The sequence below is a fragment of the Seriola lalandi genome, unplaced genomic scaffold (genome assembly GCF_002814215.2).
Source record: "Seriola lalandi dorsalis isolate HSWRI2012SDOR001 ecotype SW California unplaced genomic scaffold, Sedor1 jcf7180002054884, whole genome shotgun sequence".
Lineage (NCBI taxonomy): Eukaryota > Metazoa > Chordata > Actinopteri > Carangiformes > Carangidae > Seriola > Seriola lalandi.
Window position 1 is genome coordinate 317,329 of NW_019525436.1, and position 27,133 is coordinate 344,461.

Genomic DNA, 27,133 nt, shown 5'->3' on the forward strand with positions numbered 1-27,133 from the left:
AGGCCCCGGAGGGGGTGTGTGTGTGTGTGTGTGTGTGTGTGTGTGTGTGTGTGTGTGTGTGTGTGTATGTGACAGAGAGAGTGTAAGAGAGACTGTTGGCAGGCTGAAACAAGATACCCATGTCATATTTTTAAAGAAACTCTGCTCAACCCATGTTTTTCATTTTTCAGACACCACAAGCTGATGATGCATTTATTTTTCTACGTTTCACTGTGATCAGCTGTCTGTAATCACTAGTTTTTAAGGTCTGAAAACACAAGGAATTTATTTAGAAAAGCCCTGATGTTTGTGAGTTTTAGTGTTGTCTTGGTAGTAAACCGGTATTTGTTTTTTGTTTGGTAGAAATAACATCTTAATTCACTGTTAAAGCTCTGGATTGTGACGCAAACATCAAGTGTTTGAATAAGTGTAGGTTTAAAAGCTGATATGATAGTGTTGGGTTTGTCATAATAATTGATTCCCTGAAGCCTTTAGGATATGAATGGTAACCTCCATACGCCTATCAGTGAACTGACACTTGACTGACTTTGTATGGAATGCCTCTATAATGGTGGAGAAGGAAACCTGAAGAACATTCCTTGACTATCAGAAGAGGAGAAAAAAAGCTTATCCCACAAATGTGGTTGACCTTTGAGTTGTAGCCTGTAAAGCCATCATCCAAGCTGGAAACCAGAGCTGCAGCCAAAGCTATGCACTGGTCAAGTGTGTGACCTGTCAGGGGTCCTTGCGAGGGTTTTCTCCTCGGGGCTTGTGAATAAAAGCTACATCTTTGGAACAAGGCCCTCTGTTGCTCTAACAAAGGAGGAGCCAAACACTCAAAGACCTTCATTTATCGCAGGACCCCCTTTATTCCAGTGCTTTTTGCTACAGAGGAAATGAGAGCAGGTCTGGAGACCCGGGAAATTAGGCTTTTAGTGTGTGTTAGAGGGGGCTGTATTCGTAGCTTTTGGAGTGATTCACAATCTATGGGTTTATTGATGTATGATATTAATATTGGCCTGTTTAAATCAGGTTGGAAACAGAGCAGTAAATGAAGCCTATATTTTGAGCTATGAATTGGAAACACCAAATTCTCATCTACTTTTACTCCACATTTGTTTGAATATATACTAAATATAATATGTGGTTCATAAATTACAGATTGTTTACAGAATGCCAGTATTATAAATATGACTTTGATCAGCATGGCTTCTGAAATATGCCTGTGATGAAGATGTAGGCCAAAAATATTTGGACGGACCCTGTTTTGAAGCTAATGAGACGGGTCTCTTGCTATTGGTCTCCAAGAATGGGCCCAAATCCTTCAGGTGTGCAATCCTGTTGTTACTGAAGGGGCTTGAGAGGAGGCAGAAACATACTGCGAATTGCCATGAGACACTGTCCCTCCAGTAATGTGGACCAATTCCCTCTGGCTTTCTTGTTACTATGGGACTATTCACCATTTGTCATAAACAAAGCACAGAGCAAAGATCAGGACCTAGTCCGGCTAAAATATTACAGCTGCAACGTCTCCTGGCGGACGGAGGTGCGGGGTAATGTCAGCTAAATGGTCCTACGTGTTGTTGTGAATATCAACTTGTGCCTAGCAGAGAGGAGCGTTGCCATGGCGATTGTTACCATCCTCTCTCTTGGAACATAAAGAACATATTCAGACTCATTTGTCACCGATAGTATGGAAAGGATGTGAACTTCGTGCCATCATGTCAGAGATGTGCTGAATTCCAGTGAAAACAATATCAATGGAAATCTGCAGAATCCCAGTTGACAGACCCACTGGGACCTAGGTGCCTTAGGTGGTGTTCCACTTGTTTACTGTTATGCTGTTGTGGTTTCTGAACACCCTTTCTGACTTTGTGTTTGCCTCTCTTTCTGTGTTTCTGCTCGCTCTTGTTCGGTGCTCTGCAGTCTGGCTGAGGAGGAGATAAAGACAGAGTCTGATGTGGTAGAGGGGATGGATGCATCTCTACGATCCAAAGGTAAGTCTCTAAGGCCGAGTACCTTGCATTAAGAGTCAGACATCTGAGGCGACTCAGTTTCACAGAACGTAGAGGTTATTTACTGCAAGCTTCGAGGGCAGTGTAATGCATTTTATTGGTCTCTTAGGAGTACAGAGATAATCCATTATACCTGGCTGCCTGCCTCTTTGTGTCAAGTATCAACACAGGGTCTAGTTCGTTTAGAGGGAGGCCTGTGGCCATTTGTTATTATCAAGTGTTAATGCAAAATGTTTAACTGGTATCCTCTATTATTTCTTTTTAATTACCTTTTGGATCAGTGTGATTGCTGTCGGTACTAAATATTAACATTTTCTTGATGACTGATAAAAACACTCAGTATTATCAAATTGCTAAAAACTGAATTGCTTCAATTTGCACATCCTCTCTTGGTTTTTCATCAAGCTCTAAGAATGATGTATTATGGTTTCTGATTTGTAAAAATTTTTTTTTTTTTTAAATCTATCTTTTAATCTTCTTAAGCTTGTGTAACATGTTGGTCTTCTGTGGTGAACAATCCCGTCTCGTGTTGTGTGATGACCTGGTTGTCTTTCTGCGTCCAGTCCCTGATCCACCGGGGTCAGCAGAACGACCAGTGGCGCCACAGAAAAGAAAGGTGTCGAGTCCCACCCATTCCTCCAATGGACACTCTCCCTCAGACACCTCCCCCAGCCCTCTCAAGAAAAAGAAGAAGCCTGGGGCCGTGAACTGTAACAATAAAGACCAGGTAAGGGCTTCAGATTACTCATTTCAAAATCTGGTGTGTTCTCAAAGGCTGTGGATTATGGTGCTGGAGGTGAATGGAGCAGTACTCAGTCCCTCGACACCACAAGTTGGAGTTGCCAAAGAAGATGGTTGTTGATTTTGGGAAGTTATATAAATTATCAGGCAAATTATCTTTTTCTGTAAGAATATAAATTTGAACAAACTCTGACTGGAGGCCTGCACACACTGCAGCACGAGATTCAAAAAGCGCAGTGCCACATTGCCTGTGAGAACATGCCCATTTTGATAATGACTGCAGCATACAGCTTAAAATGGACCAACAAGTAGGGGTGTGACATCCTGTGAGAGTTGCTATGTCTTGTGCAGGTTGTGTAGACTGTGTTATAAATGCATGGTCAACTCAAATACACTTATTTTGTTAGACATTTTGGATTCTTGTGTTTTTGATGACTCCTTAAATGTGACATCAATCACCTATGGTCATTTATGTCCAGTTATTTTGCTGTGTTTTAAATTTTATGCATTTTGGTAGTATATGGCTATGACACAGATGTTTTTATTATACGCTTGCCAGATTAATGTGGTGCTGAGTGATTCCCCTTCGTCCTTTAGCCCCATGTTGATCTTGCATGATGTTAAAAGATAATTATAGTCTTTTTGACTTCAGCATATGCCTTCATGATAGGTTTAGAATACATGCTTTGATTTTCTGGAAAGGGTCAAATAAATGACAGTTAAAGTTACCACTAAAGATAAATGAACACCAAAAACCTATTTGGTGTCAACTCAACGTAATTTGGACAGTGAAACATCATCACCTTGAGCTGTGAAACAGATGCATCAGCTTCTATTTATCCAATAATGAAGCACCAGTGATGTAACAGTTGGGGACTTACCAGACAATCATGTCATGCATTGTGTTTACGCTCAGGTGAGCAGATGAGCTACTCTTAGGGTCACACCCTAAAACCTGTTGGGTTAGTTTTGTTTGACTGAAACTGTCACATGACTAGATGTTAAGACATCCTATATAGTAGACAATGCAACTCAGTACGCCCCTGTGCAATATCACTAAAATGTTAAATGATTCAAAACTGTCTCATCAGTTCGCTCATCATCTTTTAAATGGTGGAGAATTTGGTCCCATGTACAATCGATAACAAACGGGTTAAATAGACTACATTGAAAATACGGGCCCCAAAGTGCAACCTCAGTACAACAAAAGTCAGACCACCTGTGATCACTGCAACAAATTGATTACACTTGTGATTTTTGATTAAGGCTAACTGCATGACCAAGTTTATAAGGTAAACTGAACACCACAGCTTTCTCAGTTTTGGCCTGTATTGTGTCTAATGCAGCATGGCTCCACATGGTAACGAAGTACCTGAACCACACTAAATCTAAGTTTTTATAGCCAAATACTAAATAAAAAGATGGCTCCCCGTCTCAAGAAGCTTGGCAGGAGAGGGATTTTCCAACATGACAAAATCACACAAGAATTTTTAAAGAAGAAAAAAGCAACCGTGACCTGGCTAAGTAAGGCTTGAATCCAGTAGAACATCTTTTGGAGTATTTTAATGCAGAAGGTAGAACAACAAAACTCTTGAAAAAAACTCTCTGAAAAGAATCATCTGTGAAGAATGGCAGAAAATCTCTCCACAGATTTTTGCAAGGCTGGTATCATCCACACCTAACAGGGTCGAGTTTTGACGACTGACTTTTGTTACAGCAGATTCTTTAATAGGAACCTTTTATTATAGTTTAGTTAGTCAAATATTTATGCTTTTATTAAATGGACAGAATTGTGGAATTTTTCAACATTTTAAAGATATTGACAAGGGGCATACTGTTTTGCTGTATACTGCATTTGATTAAAACAGTATTGTGTTGGGTTCATTACCTTAATTGCCCTCTATGCTGCTTATCCTGCTTACCCCAACTGACTGCTGCCTTGTTTCTGTTGCACTGCACCTTTTTGTGTTCCTGCGTGTTTTTTTGAAACCTCCCCCCCTGTTTCTCTTGCCTGCATTTCAGTCAGAGCTAAGACATGGTCCCTTTTACTATATGAAGCAGCCAGCACTCACCACAGACCCTGTTGATGTTGTACCGCAGGACGGCAGGAATGACTTCTACTGCTGGCTGTGCCACCGCGAGGGCCAGGTGCTCTGCTGTGAGCTCTGCCCCAGGGTGTACCACGCCAAGTGCCTCAAACTACCAGCCGAGCCCGAGGGCGACTGGTTCTGTCCCGAGTGTGAGGTATCTTGCAGGAGACGTGTATGATTAGTGTGGGTGTACACAAAAGATCGTGGCACTCAAGGCACAATCTCACTTGCCTGTTTGACAAAAGGGGTGTCAGATTATGTGCCATTCAGTCAGAGAGGAGGAACTGATGAGTGAATTTAGTCTGAGGTTGATCTAAAAACCTCTCCGGGTCCTCCCAAGACACATGGTATGACACCCCTGCAAGCGTAACTGATTGCAAGATGTCGGAGGATTAAAGTTTTAATCTACTTCTTCACATTTTGGAAAATTTACTGTGCACGTCTTTTAACTGGCACAGTTGTGAACATCTAACATTTGTGCAAGCTAAATCAAAAGACAGCAGATGATGTAGATCTTACAACAGCTAAGATATAAATATATATTAATACCTGTGTTCACACCTTTTGCTTGACGTTTGTTACATTCATTATATTTCCATTTATGTCATGAATCATTTTTGTTGTTGTTGCAGAAAATAACAGTTGCCGAATGCATTGAAACCCAGAGCAAGGCAATGACGATGCTGACAATAGACCAACTGTCCTACTTGCTCAAATTTGCACTCCAAAAGATTAAACAGCCAGGGGTAAGACTTGTTAAGATCCATTTAATGCTGGTTTAATAGGTGTTATTATCATTCTATGTATAAGAAAGTGTTTCATAGTCAAACAAAAGTCCAGGAAATGAGACATTCAAATTATGGCTAATGCATCTGTTTCTCTCTTTTCTCTTCTTCTCTTTTTTTATATTTGTGTAAGTAGACAGAGCCTTTTCAGAAGCCTGTGTCTCTGGAACAGCATCCAGATTATGCTGAGTACATATTCCATCCCATGGACCTGTGTACTTTAGAAAAGGTAGCATTATTTATTTGATTTGATTTGCACCAAAAATGGTCAAAACATGCAAAGTATTTTGTCTTTTGTTTTTTCTTGTGTTTCATTTTATTACTTTTCCTTTTTTCATAGAATATCAAAAAGAAAATGTATGGCTGCACAGAAGCCTTTCTTGCTGATATGAAATGGATCTTACACAACTGCATCATCTATAATGGAGGTAAGCAACTTTGACATAGCAAACACAGTTTTCTACTAAATAAAAAGAAAATATCAAATCAGCTTGTGACTTCATTCTAGGTAACCACAAACTAACAGCAACTGCGAAAGTCATTGTCAAGATTTGTGAACATGAGGTAAAGAAGCTTTTCGAACTCAGTAATAGCAAAGTTTCTCTAAATGTTTCTAATTGATAAATTAAATATGTCCCTCTTATTCAATATGCGTTTTAGATGAATGAAATTGAAGTGTGTCCAGAGTGCTACCTGTCTTCATGCCAAAAAAGGGACAATTGGTTTTGTGAGCCATGTGTAGGTCTTTACATTATGTTAAATACTATATTTGAACAGTGTTTATACATCTCGGCTTACTGTTGAGCTGTGAAACAGTTAATTTTTTTTTTTTGGTCCCCAATAGAGTCAACCCCACCCCCTGGTCTGGGCAAAGCTTAAGGGTTTTCCTTTCTGGCCAGCAAAAGCACTTCGGGAAAAGGATGGGCAGGTAGACGCACGCTTCTTTGGGCAACATGACAGGTGAGATTAACTCTTGAGCACAACAGAAGAAATTACTTCCTTGTATTGCGGCTGTTTGACCAAATATAGGCCAATTCTAATTTGGTAAATGTTTTGTTGTACTTTTTGCTGCGGCAGGGCCTGGGTCCCCATCAACAACTGCTACCTCATGTCCAAAGAGATCCCTTTCTCTGTGAAAAAGACAAAGAGCATTTTCAACAGTGCCATGCAAGAGATGGAGGTCTATGTGGAAAACATTCGCAAGAAATTTGGGGTCTTCAACTATGCACCCTTCCGTACTCCTTACACACCCAACAACCAGCTACAGATGCTTTTGGACCCCTCCAACCCTAGTGCTGGGACAGTGAAGACGGAGAAACCAGACAAACTTCGCTTCAACTTTGATATTACCGCATCTCCTAAGATGGTCCTCAGCAAGAGTTCTACACCCAGTGGTATGAGTCGGAGGGTCTCCATGACGGACATGCCTCGGTCCCCCATGAGCACCAACTCTTCAGTGCACACAGGGTCTGATGGGGAGCAGGACATGGAAAAGGCCAGTAGGAATCCTGCCTTCCATTACAGCACTGGAGAGGAATCAATGGACTGTTCTGGTAAATAAATAATAAAGTGACTATTATCAATATTTTTATAATTAAAATATATCAAATGACAATGTGAAAACACTGTGACAGTGTGAAAAAGGTTGTTTGTAGTGATGAAACTACAGAGAATTATAACGCCAATCTGAATCTCAGCTTTAAGGAGTTTTATATAGTGAGTTCCAGCTCATTGTTTAGCTGTCCAGTCTGCAAATATACAGTTTTCACTTTCACTGCTTCATCAGTAGCATCATCAGTTGCAGCAGGCAGTTGTTTTCAGTGCATCTCTGAAAATTATAATGTTGTTGTGTCACTGCTGGATGTGTAAACGGGCAACTGTTTGCTCACCATATCAATTTAAGAGATCATAATAGGTCAGTGTTGTGTTCACATCTGCTTCTTCGATCCCCAAGTGGCCAAAAAATCAGTTGCAGCTCAAAAGTCTCACATATCATATACATGCATACATACATACCCATCTCCACAGCACTGTGTTAGTGCTGGAGAATGTGATTATGCTATAGGGGAAACAAACACTCTGGCTTGTTTGTATTTCTTTAAATCATCTTGGCCGATGTATTGACGGTGCCCCTGCAAAATAGTGTCAGAGGAGGGGACTTGTATTGGTGGAACATTTGCAAGGGAAGTGATCACTGTCATTAAAATGGCAAATTTTCTGCAAAGGCAACGCCCCCAAAAAACAGTAAAAGACATATGTCGACTGTGTGATTGCACAATCCAAATCGTCGTCCAAACTTGACATGTAGCATTCTTACTGAGAGGAGGTTGTTGTTGTTGTTGTTGTTGTTTCCTGTCGTGAAGGGGATTTTGAAAATGTTAATGTGTAGATAGCGGAAGGGGAGGAGACTGCCACATGAAACACACTGCCAGTTGCAGGGTTTTACCCACAATCTTCATCCAACGAGTCAGACTAACATCACCCTTGCTATGTAGCCTTCAGTGGAGTGATGGCATTTTGAACCATTTTACCTAAATATGTAAATCAAAAATAACTAAGGTTGAATTTTTTTGTTGTTGTGGTTACAGCGTCACCTGTCTCAGGAAAGATGGGTCCTGCAGGAAGTGTAACAGGAAGCCCGAAGCCCTTTAACCCTGGACTCGTACCCAAGCAGGAGAGGACAGCAGGCACAGGCGGCATCCTCAATCTCAACCTGGGTCAGTACCAACAGCACAAGTATATTTTTGTGTTTCACCATTTCCATCATCATGACACAAGATGTTCACAAGTCATTTTTTGCAAGTCCAAGTCAAGTCCCAAGTCTCTAAAGTTTGTAATGAACGTTCTGTCATCTGCTGCATGCCATCCAGTCCGCTTAGAACACTGCATTACTATATCTAAGCAAATCAAAGCATGTGCTGCATTATCACCACTCCTTTATCTATAAAGTTACACATAATACTGAAGGAGGGAATGACATTCAGCTCATCAGACATTTCCTTGTTAATGAGCCAAAACATTTAAAACCTAAAAAAAAAAAAATGCCAATGTCAAATGAACTAGGGAAAAAGTGAAAAAAAAAATTGGCCTGGGACTTTTGACTTGCATTTGCCAACCAAAATCCATCTGCATACACCATCACATATGGCCATATGACACTTTACAAGAATCATGCAGTAAAAAGAGGATACATTAATTATGATGATTTGTGGAATAATAAATTAGATAGAACAATTGGTACATCCTAATTTTTTTTTTTTTTTTTTTTTTTTTTTACTTTCCTCTGTATAAGTTAGCAAAAATTCAAAGTCATAGTAAATAATCTGTATCTGCCACAAACTTCACAGGGTTTTTCCTCTGGTCCTTGCCCCATCACTTCACCAAGTTTGGTGCAAATCGTTTGAGTACTTTTTGCGTAGTCCTGCTGACAAATAACCAAACACACATGGGTGAACACTTTAACCTCTTTGGCAGAGGTAACAATTCACAAGTCCCAAATCTCGAGTCCAAGTCGAGTCTGAAGTCTTTTGAGGACAAGTCTAAAGTCACAGTGTGTGCGACTGAAGTGCAACTTGAGTCCAAGTCACACACTCGAGTCCCCATCTCATGCGAGCCAATACTCTGAAGAGACATGAAGAGAGAAGAATTTGCACTGAAATTGAACATTGACCTGTTCCTTTTAGATCGAGTGAAGGCTGAAATGGATCTGAAGGAGCTGAGTGAGACTGTGCAGCAGCAGCAACAACAACAACATCAGCAACAACAAGCATCAGCTGCTCTCCCTACTCCAAAGAGACACATCAGGAGCCTGGACAAGACTATTGAAAGCTGCAAGGCACAGCTCGGTACATATACAATCACCCGGTGCTATTTTTTTTTTTTTTTTTTGGCCCAGAACTCTTACTGTTCATCTTGCATCATGTTGCTTCTTGATACTCAAAAACAACTGCAATTATATTTTAAAGTAATTTCAAGAATGTTTCAGGTTTGTTGTGTGATGTTCAAATGGCCATTTGCATAAGAATTTAGATTGTTGTTACAAAAGATTTGAGACAGTTTGCCAGTTTAAGTGGTGATGAATTATGAGGAATTCGCCCCCAAAACACGGGGCAGGTGAAACATGTGATATCTGACGCTCTGTGACTGCTGTTGACTGGGATTAGAGGTGGGAAACTCTGTTTGGGTGTTACCAAAGAAAAAAGTCTTTATTTCACTCTACCTAACAAAAAGTCTTTCACACTTTTAAAAAATATATAATGAAGACTGTATGTTTCTCCATACAGGGATAGATGAGATTTCTGAAGATGTGTATAAAGGTGTGGATCACAGTGACTCTGAAGACTCTGAGAAATCTGACTCAAGTGACAGCGAGTATCTCAGTGACGAGGAACACAAGCCAAAGAGCTCCGCCCAGGACGACAAAGACAAGGCAGAGAAAAAAAGGCCTAAACCTGGCACGGACAGAGAGAATAAGGAGGGAGTAACGGGGACAGGGGATAAAGCCACCCCTGAACCCCTGCTCAAAGAGAAACAGGGCAGCAATGGCCCAGATAGGGACCTGCAGGACAAGCCCAGAACACCCCAGTCTCAGCCCGTCACTGACAAGCCTAAAGCTCCAGAGGAGGGCAGAGCAGCCGCTGCTACATCAGTGGCTGAGCAGGACTCTGATTCTGAAAGAGAGCTGGTGATTGACCTTGGGGATGAACATGGAGGCCGAGACTCAAAGAGGGCAAGAAGAGAGCCAGGGGCTTCTGCTGCCAAAACTCTCAAAGAGTCTAATGTTGCCAAGTTGGAAGGTGAGGCCTTTGATGTACTGTATCCACTTTTTCCTGTGACTCTCTCATTCTGTGCTATCTTGCCTTTGTCAGGTTGACGTTTGAGGCCATTTCCGGTGTCATACTTATATACAGTCTATTGAAAAGTTATGTGAATGATAAATCAGCAAAGATACCAAGTATGCAAAAAATTACTGTTGTTTTTTTCTAAAAAAAAAAAAAAGATACAATTTACAAAATACAATTACTCTTAGTGAAAAAATATACAAGATGAAATAAATACAAAACATACTATAATTACTATACTACTATATAATTGAATATCCGCTTTTCAATACAAGGCAACAAATTTTGTATTCTTTCAACACGTTTTCCAAAATACAATGTTCTCGAATCGCTTCCATTTCCGAAGTCATTTAGGATTAGGCATAAATGTTAAAAGTCTGCAGGTGACTTTTTACACATCCATTCCTTTACTCAATTTCAAATTGTTCTAAAAGAAATCCTGTTCCTTGGAGACAAATATAATCCAAAAGACTATAAAATGGCTTCAAGTCTAACTCTTTGTTTAACCCTTTTATTAAAGCACCTGATTTAGAAATCCAGAATGCCTGAGCAATATTTTTTTTTCTGCCCAGGTAAACTGCCTTCATCTGCTACAGCAGCAGCACCGTCACGGGAAGCTGCCTCCAACCTGAAAGACTCCTTGCAACCTGGCATCACAGCAGCCCTCAACCTTGTTTCCACTGCATCTTCCGGACAGCCCAGTGCCAGCACAACTAACAGCGGACCCACCAGTGCTCCCTCTCCTGCCTCCACCTCAGTTTCCGCAGCATCCCCAGTACCTGCAGCTGTAAAGAAACAGCGCCCTCTGCTGCCTAAAGAGACAGCTCAGGCTGTGCAGCGGGCAGTGGTTTGGAATCCCACTAAGTTTCAGACGTCCTCTCAGAAGTGGCATATGCAGAAGGTGCAGAGGCAGCAGCAGCATGGAGAGCAGTCAGCAGCGCAAACACAGGCCCAGACTCAGGGGCAAACACGTAGCCTACAGCAGCTGCAGTCACAACAGCAGAACTCCTCCTCCAGTACCCGCTATCAGACCAGACAAGCAGTCAAGGGTATGTACATCAGCGTTATCATTCATCTGAGCACTCAACTTCACAAAATGTGCTTTAAAAGATTTATAATTTCTCCTTTTTCCACCTTTATCCCCTTAAGTGCAACAAAAAGACCCACCTCAGAATACGTCCTCATCCACAGCTGCCCAGGTCCCATCCAGTAGCTCTTCTTCTTTCATGTCAGGAGACTTACAGATCCCCACGGTCTCCGCCGATGTGGCTGCAGATATAGCCAAGTACACAAACAAAGTGAGTTTCGGTTCTCAGCTCTGTGAAGATTGATGAATCTTAAAGTGGTGAAAGAAGTTAAAATGGTGGACTAATATCACATGTTTTTGGCAAAATGTTGCAGATTATGGACACAATAAAGGGGACAATGACTGAAATCTACAATGACCTTTCCAAAAGCACATCAGGAAACACGATTGCAGAGGTGAATACTGGCATACACATGGGTACTTTTTAATGTGTCGTAATAATAATTTGCAAGATTTAAGGGATTATAATCGCTGTGTATTTTTGCCACAGATTCGACGGTTAAGGATAGAGATTGAAAAGCTCCAGTGGCTGCATCAACAAGAGTTGTCAGAGATGAAGCACAATCTCGGTAAGTTTCCCACTCCCAGCATGTGTGATTACACCTCGAAGAGTTAACATGACACTAAACAAGTCATTACCTGAATATCGCATGGTTACAGGTGTTTCTGTTTTACATGTGGTATCAGTTTTGAGTTATTTGTGTTTGTTTGACTTCAACACAGAACTGACAATGGCAGAGATGAGGCAGAGTCTGGAGCAGGAAAGAGAACGGTTGGTGGCTGAGGTGAAAAAGCAGATGGAGTTGGAAAAGCAGCAAGCAGTGGATGAGACCAAAAAGAAACAGTGGTGCGCTAACTGCAGAAAGGAGGCCATCTTCTACTGCTGCTGGAACACCAGTTACTGTGATTACCCCTGCCAGCAAGCCCACTGGCCAGAGCACATGAAGTCCTGCACGCAGTCAGGTAATGTGAGCATGCTCATAATGACGCACGCTCTGTCCTTGCTCTGCTGGAGAAGACTGTTTTCTTTTCTGTAACATTTTGTTGTTGATTTGTGGTGGACACCAGGGATCTGCAACTGGAATAAAACATTAATCTGCAAATATGAATACCAAAGCCACTGTTTGGTAGATTTTAAAATTATCTTCATTTTTTTTAAACAAAACATTACACTTACACTTAAAAATGCATTTACAGGCAGGATAGAGGATGGCCTCTGGGCACTTTCTGAGAGTGGTCCTCGGGCTGTGTTCGCTCAGCATGAATGCTTCTCCACTTCATCTTCGGTTACTGTTTCCTGTTTCGGATGATGCACCTAATACATGTTCGTCAAGCACTGACACAAAACTGAAATCTTGTTTGACATTTAGGACGTGGCATTGAGGTTGCATCAGTGATCTATCCTGCTACAGGAGGAGGATATGTTACTTTATGTAGTATTAGGATGGGTGCCTCTCCTGATGTGAAACTAATCTATAATGAAAATAAGAAAACTTCTGGGTTTTTCTTGAGTGTTATACAAAAACATGATGTGTTTGACACAGTTATTATCTCTTACTGATTATGTATTGAGGATGTAGGTTGTTGTCTGTCAAACAGAGCTGTGTTCCTGGATTTAGCAGCAAAGTTATTTTCTCTCTACTCATACAATTCTGATATAAGACTCATTCTTTTTCAGATGGGTTATTCAATACCATTTCAATGTTGTGCAACAAAAAATATGCTTTATTGCCTTTTTATTGAGTTTGATTTTTTTTTAACATTCCAGCTTGAAATTCGAAGGCAGCTCCCTCTCTGCTCTAGCTATTTATGTTATTCAGGGTCAGGTGTAAAAATTAATATGAAATTGTCCCCAGTACAGTCTGTCCTCCCTGTCCTTCTGTCTATAAACCTATCCCCATGATCACAAGCACTAATTTCTTCAAAGGCCAATATGATGTATCTATACTGATCAAGTATTGTATGACTTGGCAAGAATAAATACAAATAGGTTAACTGATCATTCCTGACCCCTTCTCCAACCTGTGGAGTAAGAGGCAGATTCTGCAGACACACAAGCAGCTATGGTAGTGTCCATGTTCTCATTTTCTGTTTTGCTTTTCTTTCCAGCCACAGCTTCGCAACAGGAGCCGGAGGCAGAACCCAACTCGGACCCTTCAGTCAAATCATCAGGTCACTCTCCTGCCACACAGACCCTGCCCTCAGGAGCAGGATCCATATCAGACAAAAGCAACTCTCCCACATATATGGACAAGAGTAAGGACAGTGGTGCCGTTACTGTGACCTAACTGCTACGCTACAGAAACTCTGGCAGACTTTGCAAGGCCGCTGTAGGGCTTGTGGCGTCAAACGTGGCGTCAGACTTGGTGCTTGAAGGCCTTCACCTCTGCAACAAATCGCTTCGATTTTTCCATTCCCACATGTGCATCATGACATTTTTGGTTTATCCCTCATTCACAGTTTCCACAAATCTGTGTTCTGTTGGATTTACCATGTGAACGTAGTCTGTCTTGAGAAATAAAATGTGAGTCTGTATGTTTTCATACTGTAGTTTTATGTTATAGCTCTGTTACCACTTTTCCAATCTGAGCAAGATTGTATCACCCCACAGAATATTTGCTACATTATCATTTTTAATGCTGCTCTTAAGTGCTTCATGGTGGTTTTATTTTGTTGACTGCTCTCCATATTATTGAAACAGCCATCAACAGTTAATACTCATTTATCATGGTGCCACCATAGGTATTTTGAGTTATGCAAGTTTCATCTTTATTTTTAAACCATGTCCTCTTCACATCAACTGAGGTATTTTGAGTAATGCAAATTTACACATTATGTCTTCAGCCATGTCCTCTTCATGTCAGCAGTGACATTTTTGGCTCATACCAGTTTTGTATTGTTGTTCCACATTGTATAGGCCTACATAAAAATATCTGTGATTTATTAAAAATAACTAAAAAAAAATTTAAACTGTACAAAGGTTTTGTAAGAAGATAACTGAACAATATTTATAGTGTTATATGTTTTATAGTATGTTTAATTAAATCACATTTCTATGTGTCTAAAAAAAAAAAAGTTATTTGAAAATAAATTACTTCACATGAATGTCAGCGCTGAGCGAAGTTTCTGTTTAACCGGTTATCCAAAGCTGATGTAAATCCTGGTCAGACTGTGTCTAAGAACTGGGTAGGTATAAATAGAAAAACTGCTTTTTGGCTGGATATTCTTTGTTGTGAGCATGTATGTTTTGAGCTTGTGTCACGTACTTGTTTACATATTGTACATACAATATATGGACTCGTGAAGCAAAAATAAAAATGCTCTGATCAATTTGGTCTGTTTTGGTTTAATGTCCTCAAAGTGGTGAGAAATCAAACTTCCATCATGAACACTGGGAAAATAATTCACTCAGATTGACATTGCCCATTGCACCTTGTTTAGTTGAGTCAAAATGAATCACTTATCGTGGTCATTAAATAATCATTTTAGTCATTGTGTGAGCAGAAATGTCAAATATTTGCTGTTTTTAAACTTTCAGATAAGAGGCTTTCATAATTTTCTTTGTCACATGACAATAAATTGGATATCTTTGGATGTTAGACTGCTTGTAAGACATTTGAAGAAGCATTTTTACTGACAAACGATCGATCGTTGATTGTAAAGATAACTGGTGGATTGATCAATAATGAAAAGTAGTCGAATAGTCAAAGTATTTGCAGCCCTACAATATTAGTATGATGTATAATTTGTTTTTCTTAGCCTACTATTAATGTGTGAACTGAAATTGTTAAAAAAAAAAAAAAAAATACAAAAGCCTAGACTACAGTTATTTTCCTATAAAAGTTGGACAATTTGATTGTGATTTCGGGCAAAGAAAAAATATATTTCAATAAAAATAATTAAGAAAAAGAAAAGATTAACAGCTACAGCGGCTGTAAACACGGTTGTTTTCCGCCTGCAACTTCTCGCGAGGTTACGATCAGCACGGCAGAGAAAATGGAAGGCTGTGCTAGATAGCTAGCCGAGCGAACGTAACCGTAACTGGAAAATTTGTCATTTATATTGAAGGTATGATTTCAGTTTTCCTCAGATTGTGGGTGTACAATTGTGCAACATTTAACTCCTGTGCCGGTATCTTTGAAGACCATTAGCTTCCCACCGTATTGCTTTTGTTACCAGGTAGTGTAGCAGCTAGCTTTCAGCTAAACTAGCTGCAGAGAACAATGTCAGTCGTCGTGTTCAACAAGACTTCTCCCTCTCCAGAAAAACTCACGAGTATTTGCAAGAACGTTTCGTTCTGTGCTTTTACAGTCGACTGAGTTCTGGTACTGAAATTAGGAAGGTCTGTTGTTTCGTTTCTGTTTTGCTAACGGGTGTTGGTTAAGTGTAGAGTACAGGGGCATTGTGGACAGCCCACCTATTTCTAATTCCTGTTGATCAGTCTCTGCTTAAATAAACCATTTGCTTTTTTTCATCCACTCAATTGTCAATTTATTAGATACACCTAAACCTAATGCAGTTTAATACATAATAACCAATCCTGGAATAAATCCTTCATGAAGGTTATAATGTGTAGTTTTTATTGAAACTGTGAAAGAGGTGTTGATTATGATGTATGGTCATTTTTGGAAGCTGCAATTTGTGGTCTTGTGATGCACTATGTTGACAGATGTTTCTGATATTTTTCAATGCCATTCTAATGAAAGAGAGTAGACTAAAAAACAGAAACACCTCGTTGTGTAATGCAACACAGCACCACAAACTACATCCTTATAAAATAATATAGAATGGAATCAACACCTCTTTAACACAGTTACAACAAAAAACAAACATTATAACTTTCAGGAAAGTAGGATTTATTGCACGACGGTTTTATCTTAGTTTGAGCTAGGTCTGCCTAATACACTGAAAACTGAGTATGTACAAATGCACTCAGCTGTTTGTTACCTAGACATAGGCTGAATAAATAAGAAAAGAAAAAAATTCTGTTGCATCTAAGTGTCTCTGAAGGATCATTTAACAAGTCAGTCAGACAATGATGCCATTACTAAAGAGATGTAGTCTTAAAGGGCTGCATTTCAGTCACCAATTAAAACTTGCTCCATTGCCTGAAAACAGAAACTAACTAATGTAAACGAGAATAGCTTTATTGCAAATTTGGCTGTATTGAAATACTGTATATGTCAGCAAAGAGTAGGAGGGAAGAAAATGGCTGAAACCAACTGACACTAGGTAGAATGCAAATGTGACACGATGATTCATGAGTAAGATAATTAGTGTGTTATGTCATCCATGGACATTTAGTGACTTTAGTGAAGATTTTAGCTTGAAAGTAGTTGTTAACAGTGGTTCTTCAAAAGTTTTCAACTACAACCTCAATTTCACCTGTTTACCATACATGGTTCGGCCATTTACTAGGTTTTGACCTAGTCTTGTTAGACAATTTTTAACATTTATACACTAAACAATAACTAGATTAATCAGTAAAAAAAATTCAGGTTTAACGATAACCACTTGGGGCTGCAACTAATAAATTAGTTCAGTGTATAAAATTTTCGAAAATAGTGAAAAATGACCCCTAAAATGTCAAGTCATGGTCAGGGATTATAAATGTGAATATATATTCAGTGACCAGTTTATAAGGTACACATAGCAAAAACTAATGCAATGTCTTATACCAGAGCTCTGCAATAAATCCTACCCTCATGAAGGTTATCATATACAGTGCTGGTTGAAACTGTAGCTGTTGAATTATTATAAACACCTATCAAGATAAAACAATTCTATAGTAGTTGAATCAACACTTCTCTAAAGCAGTGTCAACAAAAACTAAAAATTATAACCTTTATTAAGGTATGATTTATGTTGGTTAGACACCATTGGTTTTAGGTTAGTTTCTCATAATGCAATAGCAATTGACTGCATTGTAGAAGTATTAGAGGTATGTTTTTGAATTTAGTTTTTATTTTCAATGAAACTTTCAAATTGGAATGAATGGCGGTAAGTGCCATCACCTACACCAGTCGGTCTTTTAAAATTGAGTTAAACTGTTAAGCCATGTTTTTGTGTATCAATAATGACCTTTAATCTAATGGAGTTGCTTTGTTGTATTTCCCCTCCCTAATTTACCCAGGTACATAGAAAGACAAGTGGAATGACACTTCAAGCGTCCTGAAAATTAGGCTTTGGCAGCCATCAACTTATTAGTTGTAGAGGTACCTTGGATACTTTTTTTTCAGCATTAAGGCCTCATCCAATTTACCAATAGTTGACATTCCTTTACATTTGTATAGCAACAAATTATATCCTCTGTGTTTTGACAGCCTTGTTCCCTACGGATGTCCCAATGGAAAATAACCACATCACAGGTGATAATAATTCAGGTAAAGCTGATTTTGTGGTCTATAAATTGCTTCCATGGACAGACTGTAGCTGCAGATGAACATGAAAGACATGTTGGTTCGCATTATGTTAATTCTGTGTGTTCCTGTTTTTCAATAGAGGAACAGCAGAGCCAGACAGAAGGGGCAGAGTCGAACGTCAGGCCAACCCTGTCACAGGTTAAAAAGTCCTGGGGCTTCAGGCGGACAACGATCGCTAGACGGGAGTTCATGGAAGAAGTTGGAGACCTAACACACAGCCCTCCACTTGTAAGGAGAGGCAGAGGTCGTCGAACCAACCAGACACCTCAGACTACTACAGAGACCCGTGCCTCACAAAAAGCTACATGCTCAACTAGGAGTGTTATAGAGGACCTCGAGTGGTCTTCTCCATCATCACCTGCATCAGAGGAAAGCAAGCCAGCCTCGGAAGCTTCTGCAGGAGGGAGCCTTGACCCCAGCTTATGGCAGGATTTTGGGTCTGCTTTCCACACTGCCTTCTCACTACTTGGCGGGAATGAGGGCTTGTCGATGGACATGCCAGATGCACTAGCAACCCCTGATAATTTGGAAGCTACCGATGCCATCGAGGCCCTTCCTCCTCAGGCTATAGATGAGGTGCCTGATAATATGGAATCAGCTGATGACATGGAAATTTTGCAGACAGTTGCTCCTGACAATGTGGCAGGAGGGGGAATAGATGATGTGGTGTTGATCTCTAGTCAAGAAGAGGACAGTGATGAAATGACTCTGATGCAGATTAAGGAGCAGCTAGCATCTAAAAGCAAGCAGGGAGACACGAGAGCTCGAGGGGGTAAAGGTGGAAGGGGAAAGGCCAGAGGACGGGGTAGAGGCAGAGGGAGAGGTAGGGGCAGAGGGAGAGGAAGGGGCAGAGGGAGGGGCAGGACAGTGGAGCTCCAGTCAAGCATTGCAGCTGATGTGGACAATGATGATGAGGTGATGCTTTTTAATGCCGCCGAGCCACAGCAGCAATTGCAAGAGGAGGAAAATGAACCACGCAACCTTGCTGAAATAGAGATTTCATCTTCTCACTCTGATATGAGTCCTGCGCAGCGCTCATGCTCAGACTGCATAATCATAGACACTGATTTAGACCAGATTACTGATGTAACTCCTGGCCAGTATGATGATGCACCAGAGGAGGAGGAGGAGGAAGAGGAGAAGAAGAAAGACGATGAGAATGTAGGAGAGTATTCAAGCATATCGGACACTGAGGGTTATGACTCCAATGCCCTATACTGCATCTGCAGACAAAAACACAATAAAAGGTACATGCTCATTTCTGGTAACAAGATCTGTTGGACTGAGCTGCTCTTCCAGGGGTTTGCATACCTGAACCATCTGTCAGTTTCACTTCCTGATCACTACTGTTTGTTCACTGCTTCTTCTAGGTTCATGATCTGCTGTGACAGTTGCCAGGAGTGGTTCCATGGCAACTGTATTGGTATCAGTGAAACACAAGGCCGTATGATGGAGAAAAAAGGGCAAGAGTATATCTGCCCCCCCTGCACTACCAAGAAGCAACTTCAGTCTGAGCCTCACTCTCAGCCAGAGCCTGAGCTTAGCTTTTCCGAATGCGTGACACTAAGTCCTTCTGGTGAAGAAGGGGAGGGGCATGAGGAGCAGCAAGCCCTGAAGGTTAAAATTTCATTTGGATTGTCAGTGATCTCCAGATGGATCATTGATCATAGGCACAAAAAATAAAGATAATGAATGAAAATTGCTTTTCAACTTGTTTCCAGCTGTAGTTAGTATGTAGGTTGAATATTCGTCACTTCTGGGTGTCAGTAACTATGTAACGAATCAACACAGTGTAATATTTGTATTATGAGTCAATGGCTGATTTGCATGAAGGAAGTCTGGTGTCTGGTTCTAAGATGAGAATCGGTTTTCAGGAGACTGTGGTGGTGGAGGAGGAGGCGGAGGAGGCTCCTGTGATTAGGCCAGAGCCTGAACCCGAAGCTGAGATGGAGATGGACAGCTCTCTTCCCCTGTGCATTGGACCTGGGTGCCCCAAACAAGCCCTACCGGACTCTGTTTACTGTGGCACTGACTGCATCCTTCAGCACGCTGCTGTTACTATGAAGACACTGTCTGTCCCTAAGGCGCCTAAGTCCAGAGGGCGGCCACAGAGAAAAGCTGCCACTGCCAGACCCACTGCAAAGGTAAGGAATTTGAACATTGAGACTTAGACACTGAGACAGATGTTTGAGCTGTTCAGAGATATTTTCTTGTCGGGTCTTTTCCATAGTTTGTGTCTGTTTTTAATGTGAAACCACAGTGTAAAAATGAAGGCTTAAAAAATGAAATTATCTTTATTTTTGACCTCCTGTAAATATTTTCTTCCCAGGGTCAGAGGTCGGTTAGGATGTCTAAGAGGTTAGCAGGAAAAGCTGAGGAAAAGGGTGAAGAGGAGGACATGAAGGAAGATGATGGAGGGAATAAGGAGGCTGCATCTCCCTTAGCCTGCGACCCCAGTCTCACAGAAGTTCAGACCACTTCCATACCATCATCTAAGTTTTACACAGCGTGTATGTACCATTCACTACTCGTACACATTCAAATCACACAGCAGTTGAAACACCGTGCACAAATAGTTTCTATTGACATTAGAGATTTTAGTCCCTTTTTGAATCAATCAAGTACGTAACACAATCATACACAAGCACCCCCACACTCATACACAAACTCTTTCTCTCTGGGATGACTGATAAGTAGCAGGGGTCAGCAGTGGGTAAGTATGTTCACTTTTATAGTTCCTTTGTTGAATCTAAATGTCCAAAATGTTTTGCTCAAACGGCCTTCACTAGTCAGGACTCCAGTATTCAACAAATTGCACTTACTTAAACCAGTCTCATCACTGGAAACTGAGCAACACACCAACTGTGTGTGTATATGGGGTAGTGCTGGGTAGGCAGGGTGCTTTACTGCGCTTGGTTTTCACACCGCTTCCATGTTCAGTTTGTCTGAGGTCTTTTACAAACTCAAAGGTCCTCTCTGAAAAATATACATGAAAACCACTCACTGAATGATGAACACGAGATCGCAGAAGCTTTAGTTGGTAAAAAGGATGGCTTAACACAAAGGCACTTGAGTCTTTTTTTCTGGAAACATCCTCATACTATGAATTGAGCTGCCGGCCGTTAAGAGTATGAAGAATATTCAAATGGATTTGAGAGTCAAGGTTTAGGGTCCATTTCTCACCGTAGAGTCCACATGAAGTGTATATTTTTACATGTTAATTTCAGTGCTGAACAGGAAGATGTTCACATATTCCCAATATTTAAGTAAGTTTTCCTATTGTGACATATCCAACATTAGCATTAACAGCTGTTTACTTACTTGTCTGGAAGAAATGTTGCGAGTTCACCATAAAACTTAATTACTTTTCTTTTCCAACCCCCTAGTTTTGCTTCTATTTCTATCACTTCTTTTCTTGTACTGTAGTTAGAATGCTAACCAGCTAACCCCGGCCCAGTGAGATTGTCTTGTCACTTTCTGATACCAAGTCACTGTAGCATCCAGTCTGCCCTGAAGAAGTAGCCCTGCGCAGAAGTCATATTATAACCTCTTGTAAATGCAACAATGACTGAAGCTCTTGCCAAGACTGGTAAGTTAACAGCTAATGTTGGCTATGTAGCAACAGCAAAATTTACAAATAGCTCCCTTAACATCAATTTTAACAAGTTTAAAGTCAGATACTCCAAAAACTCCATAACTCGCTTTTCAGACGTTTAGAGACATTGTGATAAGATTTTGTTTTGTCAAACTGCTCGTCAAGAACAAACACTGAAGCTCAATTAAAAGACATTATTAGACACCACTGTGGAAAGATGCTTATACATAGATAAAAAGAGAAGCTTAAAGAACCTAGCTGTGCAAACACATATACTACTGAAGACATTCTTTTAGACAAGGTCTTGACCCTCAAATCAAACAGCACAGTAAAAATGGTGGATTGACGTTTACCATTTTAAGGAAGAATAGAATTAACTTCTCCAAACTTAAGCTTCTTTTGTCAGTCAACATTTTTGAACACTTTACTGACCTGCTGTAGTTGATCTACAGCTGATTCAATGATAGAAAGCTAAAATTACAGCCACAGCACTCAGGATGTCTTGCCTTGGGGCATCAAACTGAGACTCCCACACATCAAACCTTTCACAACTCCTCAGTATCATCGATTACACTGGTTCTGTGAAGCCTGCTTGACAGTACTACATCGTAGTTCCCAAACCTTATGGATTTTCTAAATATTGTTCAGTTTTTCAAAGAAAGACCACAGTGTTGAAGTGCCAAGTAGGAAGGATGCAGAAGTTTTAAAAATGTAAGATTAATTTTGTAGGATACATTTTTTTTTGGCAGTTGCATAAAAAGTTGCGTGAGTAAATTAATACTAATTGCCGTACTTAATCTGTGAAATGCACTTCATTACATATACATACAACATTTTACGACTTTCCTTGCCCTGGTGTCATGTGCAAACAACTTTCCAAGTCTGCGATACCTGAAGCCTTGTTTTTACATCAAGTCTCTTGATGCTACAACTTACAGTGCCTTAACCATCAACACTCAACACACAAACACACACTTGGACCAGTCGTTACACGGACACACCAATATTAGATTTGAAAGCATCCTGAATGAATAGGGACTGGGAATCTGGTGAGGAGGAGTTGACTTCTTGCTGCTGCAGAGACACAGGGGGAACTTGAGGATTCATCAGTGCACACGCTAGAAAGAGGTTCCACCCGGACTCCATCCAACAGTGAAAAGAAGACTTGTTGTTGCATTTACATGAAGATGATACTGAAGTGTCAGTGGGCCTCTGACAGTAAAATTCTCCATTCCTCTGAGCCTCTGAGAAAAGTCTGCAAATGGAGAAGCCGCATACAGTTCACCATGCACACGCATACAAAGTCTAGAGCTGGAGGATTTGTGGGACTTCAGTGGAGGATAGGCATCTTTTTTGTAACTGAGTGTGGGTATAGTGTTTAAGGAAGACTACTTGATCTACTCCACTACCGTATGAATACACCCATGCGCCTGACATTTTGAACCATATCCCCTTCAGTTTTGCTCACACCTTCACATACCCACGTCATATATCCATACAAACACGATCAGATCACATCTTTTATTCTTCTGTGATTTCCTTTGAGCACCGATATTTCTAACCATTAAAACTAGTGTGGAACAACAGAACAACTTCACCTTACTTCCACTAATACTCTTCATAAACAAAAGTATACCACATAAAGGTAAATACAACAAACAGTAGATTTGCTTTTTGTGTTAAACTTTGTTGCAGATATATATAAACAGAATACAATGATAATATTTGGTGAGGGAACCAAATGATCAGTGCATCAGTATGATGCAACACATAGATTTCAGGTTAAAAAGAATAAAGTATAAAACTTAAATATGATTTTAAAAGATATATTATATATTGTCAAAATGTTACAGATGTAACCTCAAATCTCACTGCCAAGACAGAACCTGTAAAGGACCACGAACACTAGCCAAAAACAGAAGAAAGACAGAACTGCGTATTAAAGGTTCCCTGTGGAGTTTCCTTTTTACCTCTAGTAATGCTATGGTTTTTTTTTTTTGGTTTTTTTTTTTTTAAATGAGGGTGTCACTGTTTTGTTTGTCTCGAGTATGTACAAGGAAACACATGCACATGGGGTGATTCAAAGCACAGTCCTGCCAATGGTTTCCCTTGATTAACAGGCATCAGTAATACAGGAGTATGCTGCAGTGTGCCACAAAAGGAAGAGAATAAGAAGATCACAAGCTAGTAAACAGAGATGTAAACAATGCTCAATTTAAGATATTTAAAAAATAGGCTTTGGAAATGTTAGATGAGGAAGGAAATGCATTTCACATGCACAAATCACATTTGTTAGAGGTACACACTGTGTTTTGGTGAGTGACACTGACTGTAAACATAACTTTTGCTTGTTTACAAGAAAGTAAACTCCACAGGTCGCCTTTAAGTATGTGAAGTGATGGCTGCAAAACCTCCACATTCTCTTTGTATTCATATAAACATACAGACAACAAAGGAGATCTCTGTTTTTGCTATACTCAATATTTCTGTAGTTTCCTTTGAGCACTGAACCAGGGTCAGCCTTTACTCCGTTTCCTAACCTGTACAACTATTTAACGAGTGAAATTTCAAATTCTATGAAATTCAATCTTCAGTCAAAATGTTTGTTGAGTAAACAAAATGGTCAACATGTCAGTATCATGCAACCCAGAGATTTTGGCATCACTAGGTCGACCAAAAGGCAATAGGCTAATTCCTTCATCACTCACTTTAGTCTGGAAGCGTAAAATTGACACCCATCTGTGGACCTATCTGAAGTCAAGTTTGACAGCTAGGAGATAAATAGTAAAAGAGCCCTTCTCCGTCCCTCAAGAAGAATATAAGAACTGTGTATTAACTGTGTCACACATGAAATGATGGTAGCAAAGCCTATGAAGGTTAAAAGCCTGTTTCATGTTGCAAGAGGCCAGTGTTGGCTGGCTTTACTTGGCTTAGTCATCCAGTTAACTCGCTATGTGAAGGAGCCCCGTTATACACAAAATTAAAACATAAGCTTTCTTTCTTGCAAATTCACAGTAAGGTCACACAGTATATATTAACTAGCGTCAGGTCCCAGCCCAGTAAAGTGGAGGTGAACACGATGTGCTTGTGTTGGTAAAAAAAAACAAAAAAAAAACATTAAAAAGAAACATATACATATATTTTCAATGTCCTATGTTCAGTTTTGCTAATCCACACACCTCATGATACTAGTTTTCATCATAACGTCTTGCTAGTAAAGCAGTAGTTCCAATGAAAAAGGTTAGTTTACAGTTAGTATTGAAGTGGTGGCAAGGCGTTTCTAAGATAAAAACCTTGGCCCATAAAAATGTGTCGCTAAATACCACTAAGCCTTTAGGTGAACTTACACTTTATTTTTAATTAGACACTTCCACACACAGTATGTTTTTGTCTACATTGTCCACATGAAGAAAAAAAACTAGATAGGTTGTTGAGAGAGAGAGAAGGTCTGTCATCAGACTTTTAACATAAGCTTTGGACTTGTGGATCAAAAATACCAATATGCTAGGAACCTAAGTAAAGGCCTGACCATGCCAAGGACAATAACTATAATAACACCTATGATCGTAACGATGTGGGCATCCACACTGAACAATGGCGTTCTGTAAACAGCGGGGCCAAGTGCACACTGCGCACCACAGCCGTGTTGGAGCAAAACACAAAACACCTACGACTGATCTCGAGTGTGACTCCAACTGCTTTCCAGATTTTCTTCTTGTTCGTGTCTTTATAAATTATGTATACTTTATCAAACAGGGGTTTGGGGTTTTGAACTTTAGTTATGACTCTCAACTGCCATGTTGAGCGTGACGTTTTGACTAGTCAATCAGATGCTATGCTTACCTTTTTGTACAGCAGGTCTGCGTAAGGGGCTGAAGCATTTCTGGTTAGTGCGGCAGGCGCCTGCCTGAAGTCATGTATTCTGATTGGCTGTCAGTATTTTGTTCATCAAATCTCTCTGAAAGTGATCCCAAAGATATTGTTCGCCAATGTTGTTGTGGTTATAGTTGTGATGGAGACTCGACCATCCTCTTGAGTTAGAACGATTTTTAAAATGATATATTTAAAGTTACAGTTATAGTTCTCGTTCTTGGTGTGATGGCCATTAAGTATATATACTGATGGCAAAAAGAAATGTATCACTACAATAAAATACAAATATAGTAATGACAATAACAGGGAAATAAACTACAACAATTTCTTGAAAGTAATAACGATCAATGGTAGTCATTCAGCAGTCTGGCACATCCCCTGTTGCAGCTCCCTCTGCTTGGCACCCCATGGAGCCAACGAGCCTCTTAATGTGCAGCTGTGAGGTGCTGACACATTTCTAGAGAAAACCCTGACTAAGCTGCTGGCTCTCGGCAGGCAGAGGTCATGTCTCCGGCCGTTGTGTTGCAGGGCGTCTCACAGGTTCTCAATGGGGCTGAGGACAGGAGATGTGGCAGGCTGAGATGCCATCTGCCAACCAGCAGTCCTCAGGGCAAGTGTGACCTCGTGACCAGAGACTTTCTACTGATGAACGGTGGCGTTGCTGTTCCCAGTGTTGGTGCCTTACTGTACTGCTGCTCATAAAGCTTAAGACAAATTGATACATTTCTGTCAAACATACAACCTGTATCTGTGCTTTCCTAAAATGTTTCTTTTCCATCAGTATATATAGTATACAATATGATTTCCATAAAGCCCTGGATTACAAAGTTTTACATGTTCAAAGTGACTTCTTGACAAAACATATCCATAAATAATGTATCCAAAAAAAGAGCAAGAGGAAAAAAAGAAGCAAATAACATTTACAGTTTGGTTAGAGATGATCTGTGCATGATGACTATAGTGGTAATGATGAGTTTTCTAGGTGGATTTTCCTACAATACATAATGCATGAATTTTATACCAGATAGCTTTTATTTTTTTCATACACTAACAGACGTTTTGCTTACTAAATCCCACATCTGTTGAGTTGAAAGTTGCCTTCAGTGATGACACCCCCGCCCCCCCATTCAGTTTTCCCACCTGTGTTTTTTGACTTTCACTATTAGTGGGAGGGAAACACAGAACTATCACAAAGTATAAAATAACTTCACCCTTCAACAAGTACTTTGCATAAGCAGATACTGAGTCTTTTTTTTTATTTAGTTTTTATTTTTCATTTTATATTTTTCATTCAAGTGCATATTGGAAGGATGAACTGGGATATAATTTTTCATCATCTACTTTAGAGTGTAATGGATTAAAGAAGACATTCTTAAAAGTTTATCTCATTCATGCAGACCAGTTCATTGTTGTTTACAAGATATGTTTTTTCAGCTTATTTGAAATCCAGATGGGTGACAAAGGAAAAACGATCTTAGTAAGGTGTTGGGCCACCATGTCTTGCCAGAGCAGCTTCATTGCTCCTCAGCGTTGATTCTACAAGTCTGAACTCTTCTAGAGGGATGAACACCATTCTTCCAAAAAGATATTCTGTCATTTGGTGTTTTGATGATGGGGTGGAGAGCGCTGCCTAACATGCTGGTCCAAATTCTCCCATAGGTGTTCCGTTGGGTCGAGATCATGTTGACTGAGAAGGGCATAGTAT

General features: G+C 40.2%; 2 protein-coding genes across 7 annotated transcripts in view; both read left to right on the forward strand.

Annotated features, from left to right (window-relative positions):
- The window catches only part of LOC111671533 (MYND-type zinc finger-containing chromatin reader ZMYND8-like), an 18,839-nt gene extending 3,971 nt beyond the window's left edge, over positions 1 to 14,868 (forward strand). For 3 of the 6 annotated variants that reach the window (XM_087179948.1, XM_023428645.2, XM_087179949.1), the window contains 19 exons: positions 1,906 to 1,976; positions 2,558 to 2,721; positions 4,758 to 4,979; positions 5,458 to 5,571; positions 5,747 to 5,839; positions 5,951 to 6,038; positions 6,119 to 6,174; positions 6,271 to 6,348; positions 6,455 to 6,570; positions 6,688 to 7,163; positions 8,199 to 8,327; positions 9,294 to 9,455; positions 9,894 to 10,406; positions 11,024 to 11,500; positions 11,601 to 11,749; positions 11,853 to 11,933; positions 12,029 to 12,107; positions 12,262 to 12,501; positions 13,648 to 14,868. In XM_087179948.1, the coding sequence (XP_087036074.1) occupies positions 1,906 to 1,976; positions 2,558 to 2,721; positions 4,758 to 4,979; positions 5,458 to 5,571; positions 5,747 to 5,839; positions 5,951 to 6,038; positions 6,119 to 6,174; positions 6,271 to 6,348; positions 6,455 to 6,570; positions 6,688 to 7,163; positions 8,199 to 8,327; positions 9,294 to 9,455; positions 9,894 to 10,406; positions 11,024 to 11,500; positions 11,601 to 11,749; positions 11,853 to 11,933; positions 12,029 to 12,107; positions 12,262 to 12,501; positions 13,648 to 13,826 (3,487 nt within the window). In that variant the 3' untranslated portion in view covers positions 13,827 to 14,868. The remainder of the gene's footprint in view (positions 1 to 1,905; positions 1,977 to 2,557; positions 2,722 to 4,757; positions 4,980 to 5,457; positions 5,572 to 5,746; positions 5,840 to 5,950; positions 6,039 to 6,118; positions 6,175 to 6,270; positions 6,349 to 6,454; positions 6,571 to 6,687; positions 7,164 to 8,198; positions 8,328 to 9,293; positions 9,456 to 9,893; positions 10,407 to 11,023; positions 11,501 to 11,600; positions 11,750 to 11,852; positions 11,934 to 12,028; positions 12,108 to 12,261; positions 12,502 to 13,647) is intronic. The other 3 variants (XM_087179950.1, XM_023428647.2, XM_087179951.1) reach the window with 2 other exon arrangements.
- A 650-nt stretch (positions 14,869 to 15,518) lies between these two features.
- The window catches only part of LOC111671551 (uncharacterized), a 33,894-nt gene continuing 22,279 nt past the window's right edge, over positions 15,519 to 27,133 (forward strand). The window contains exons 1-7 of the mRNA XM_087179953.1: positions 15,519 to 15,606; positions 17,672 to 17,753; positions 17,862 to 17,921; positions 18,040 to 19,207; positions 19,331 to 19,577; positions 19,835 to 20,104; positions 20,290 to 20,470. Coding sequence (XP_087036079.1) covers positions 17,885 to 17,921; positions 18,040 to 19,207; positions 19,331 to 19,577; positions 19,835 to 20,104; positions 20,290 to 20,470 — 1,903 coding nt within the window. The 5' untranslated portion in view covers positions 15,519 to 15,606; positions 17,672 to 17,753; positions 17,862 to 17,884. The remainder of the gene's footprint in view (positions 15,607 to 17,671; positions 17,754 to 17,861; positions 17,922 to 18,039; positions 19,208 to 19,330; positions 19,578 to 19,834; positions 20,105 to 20,289; positions 20,471 to 27,133) is intronic.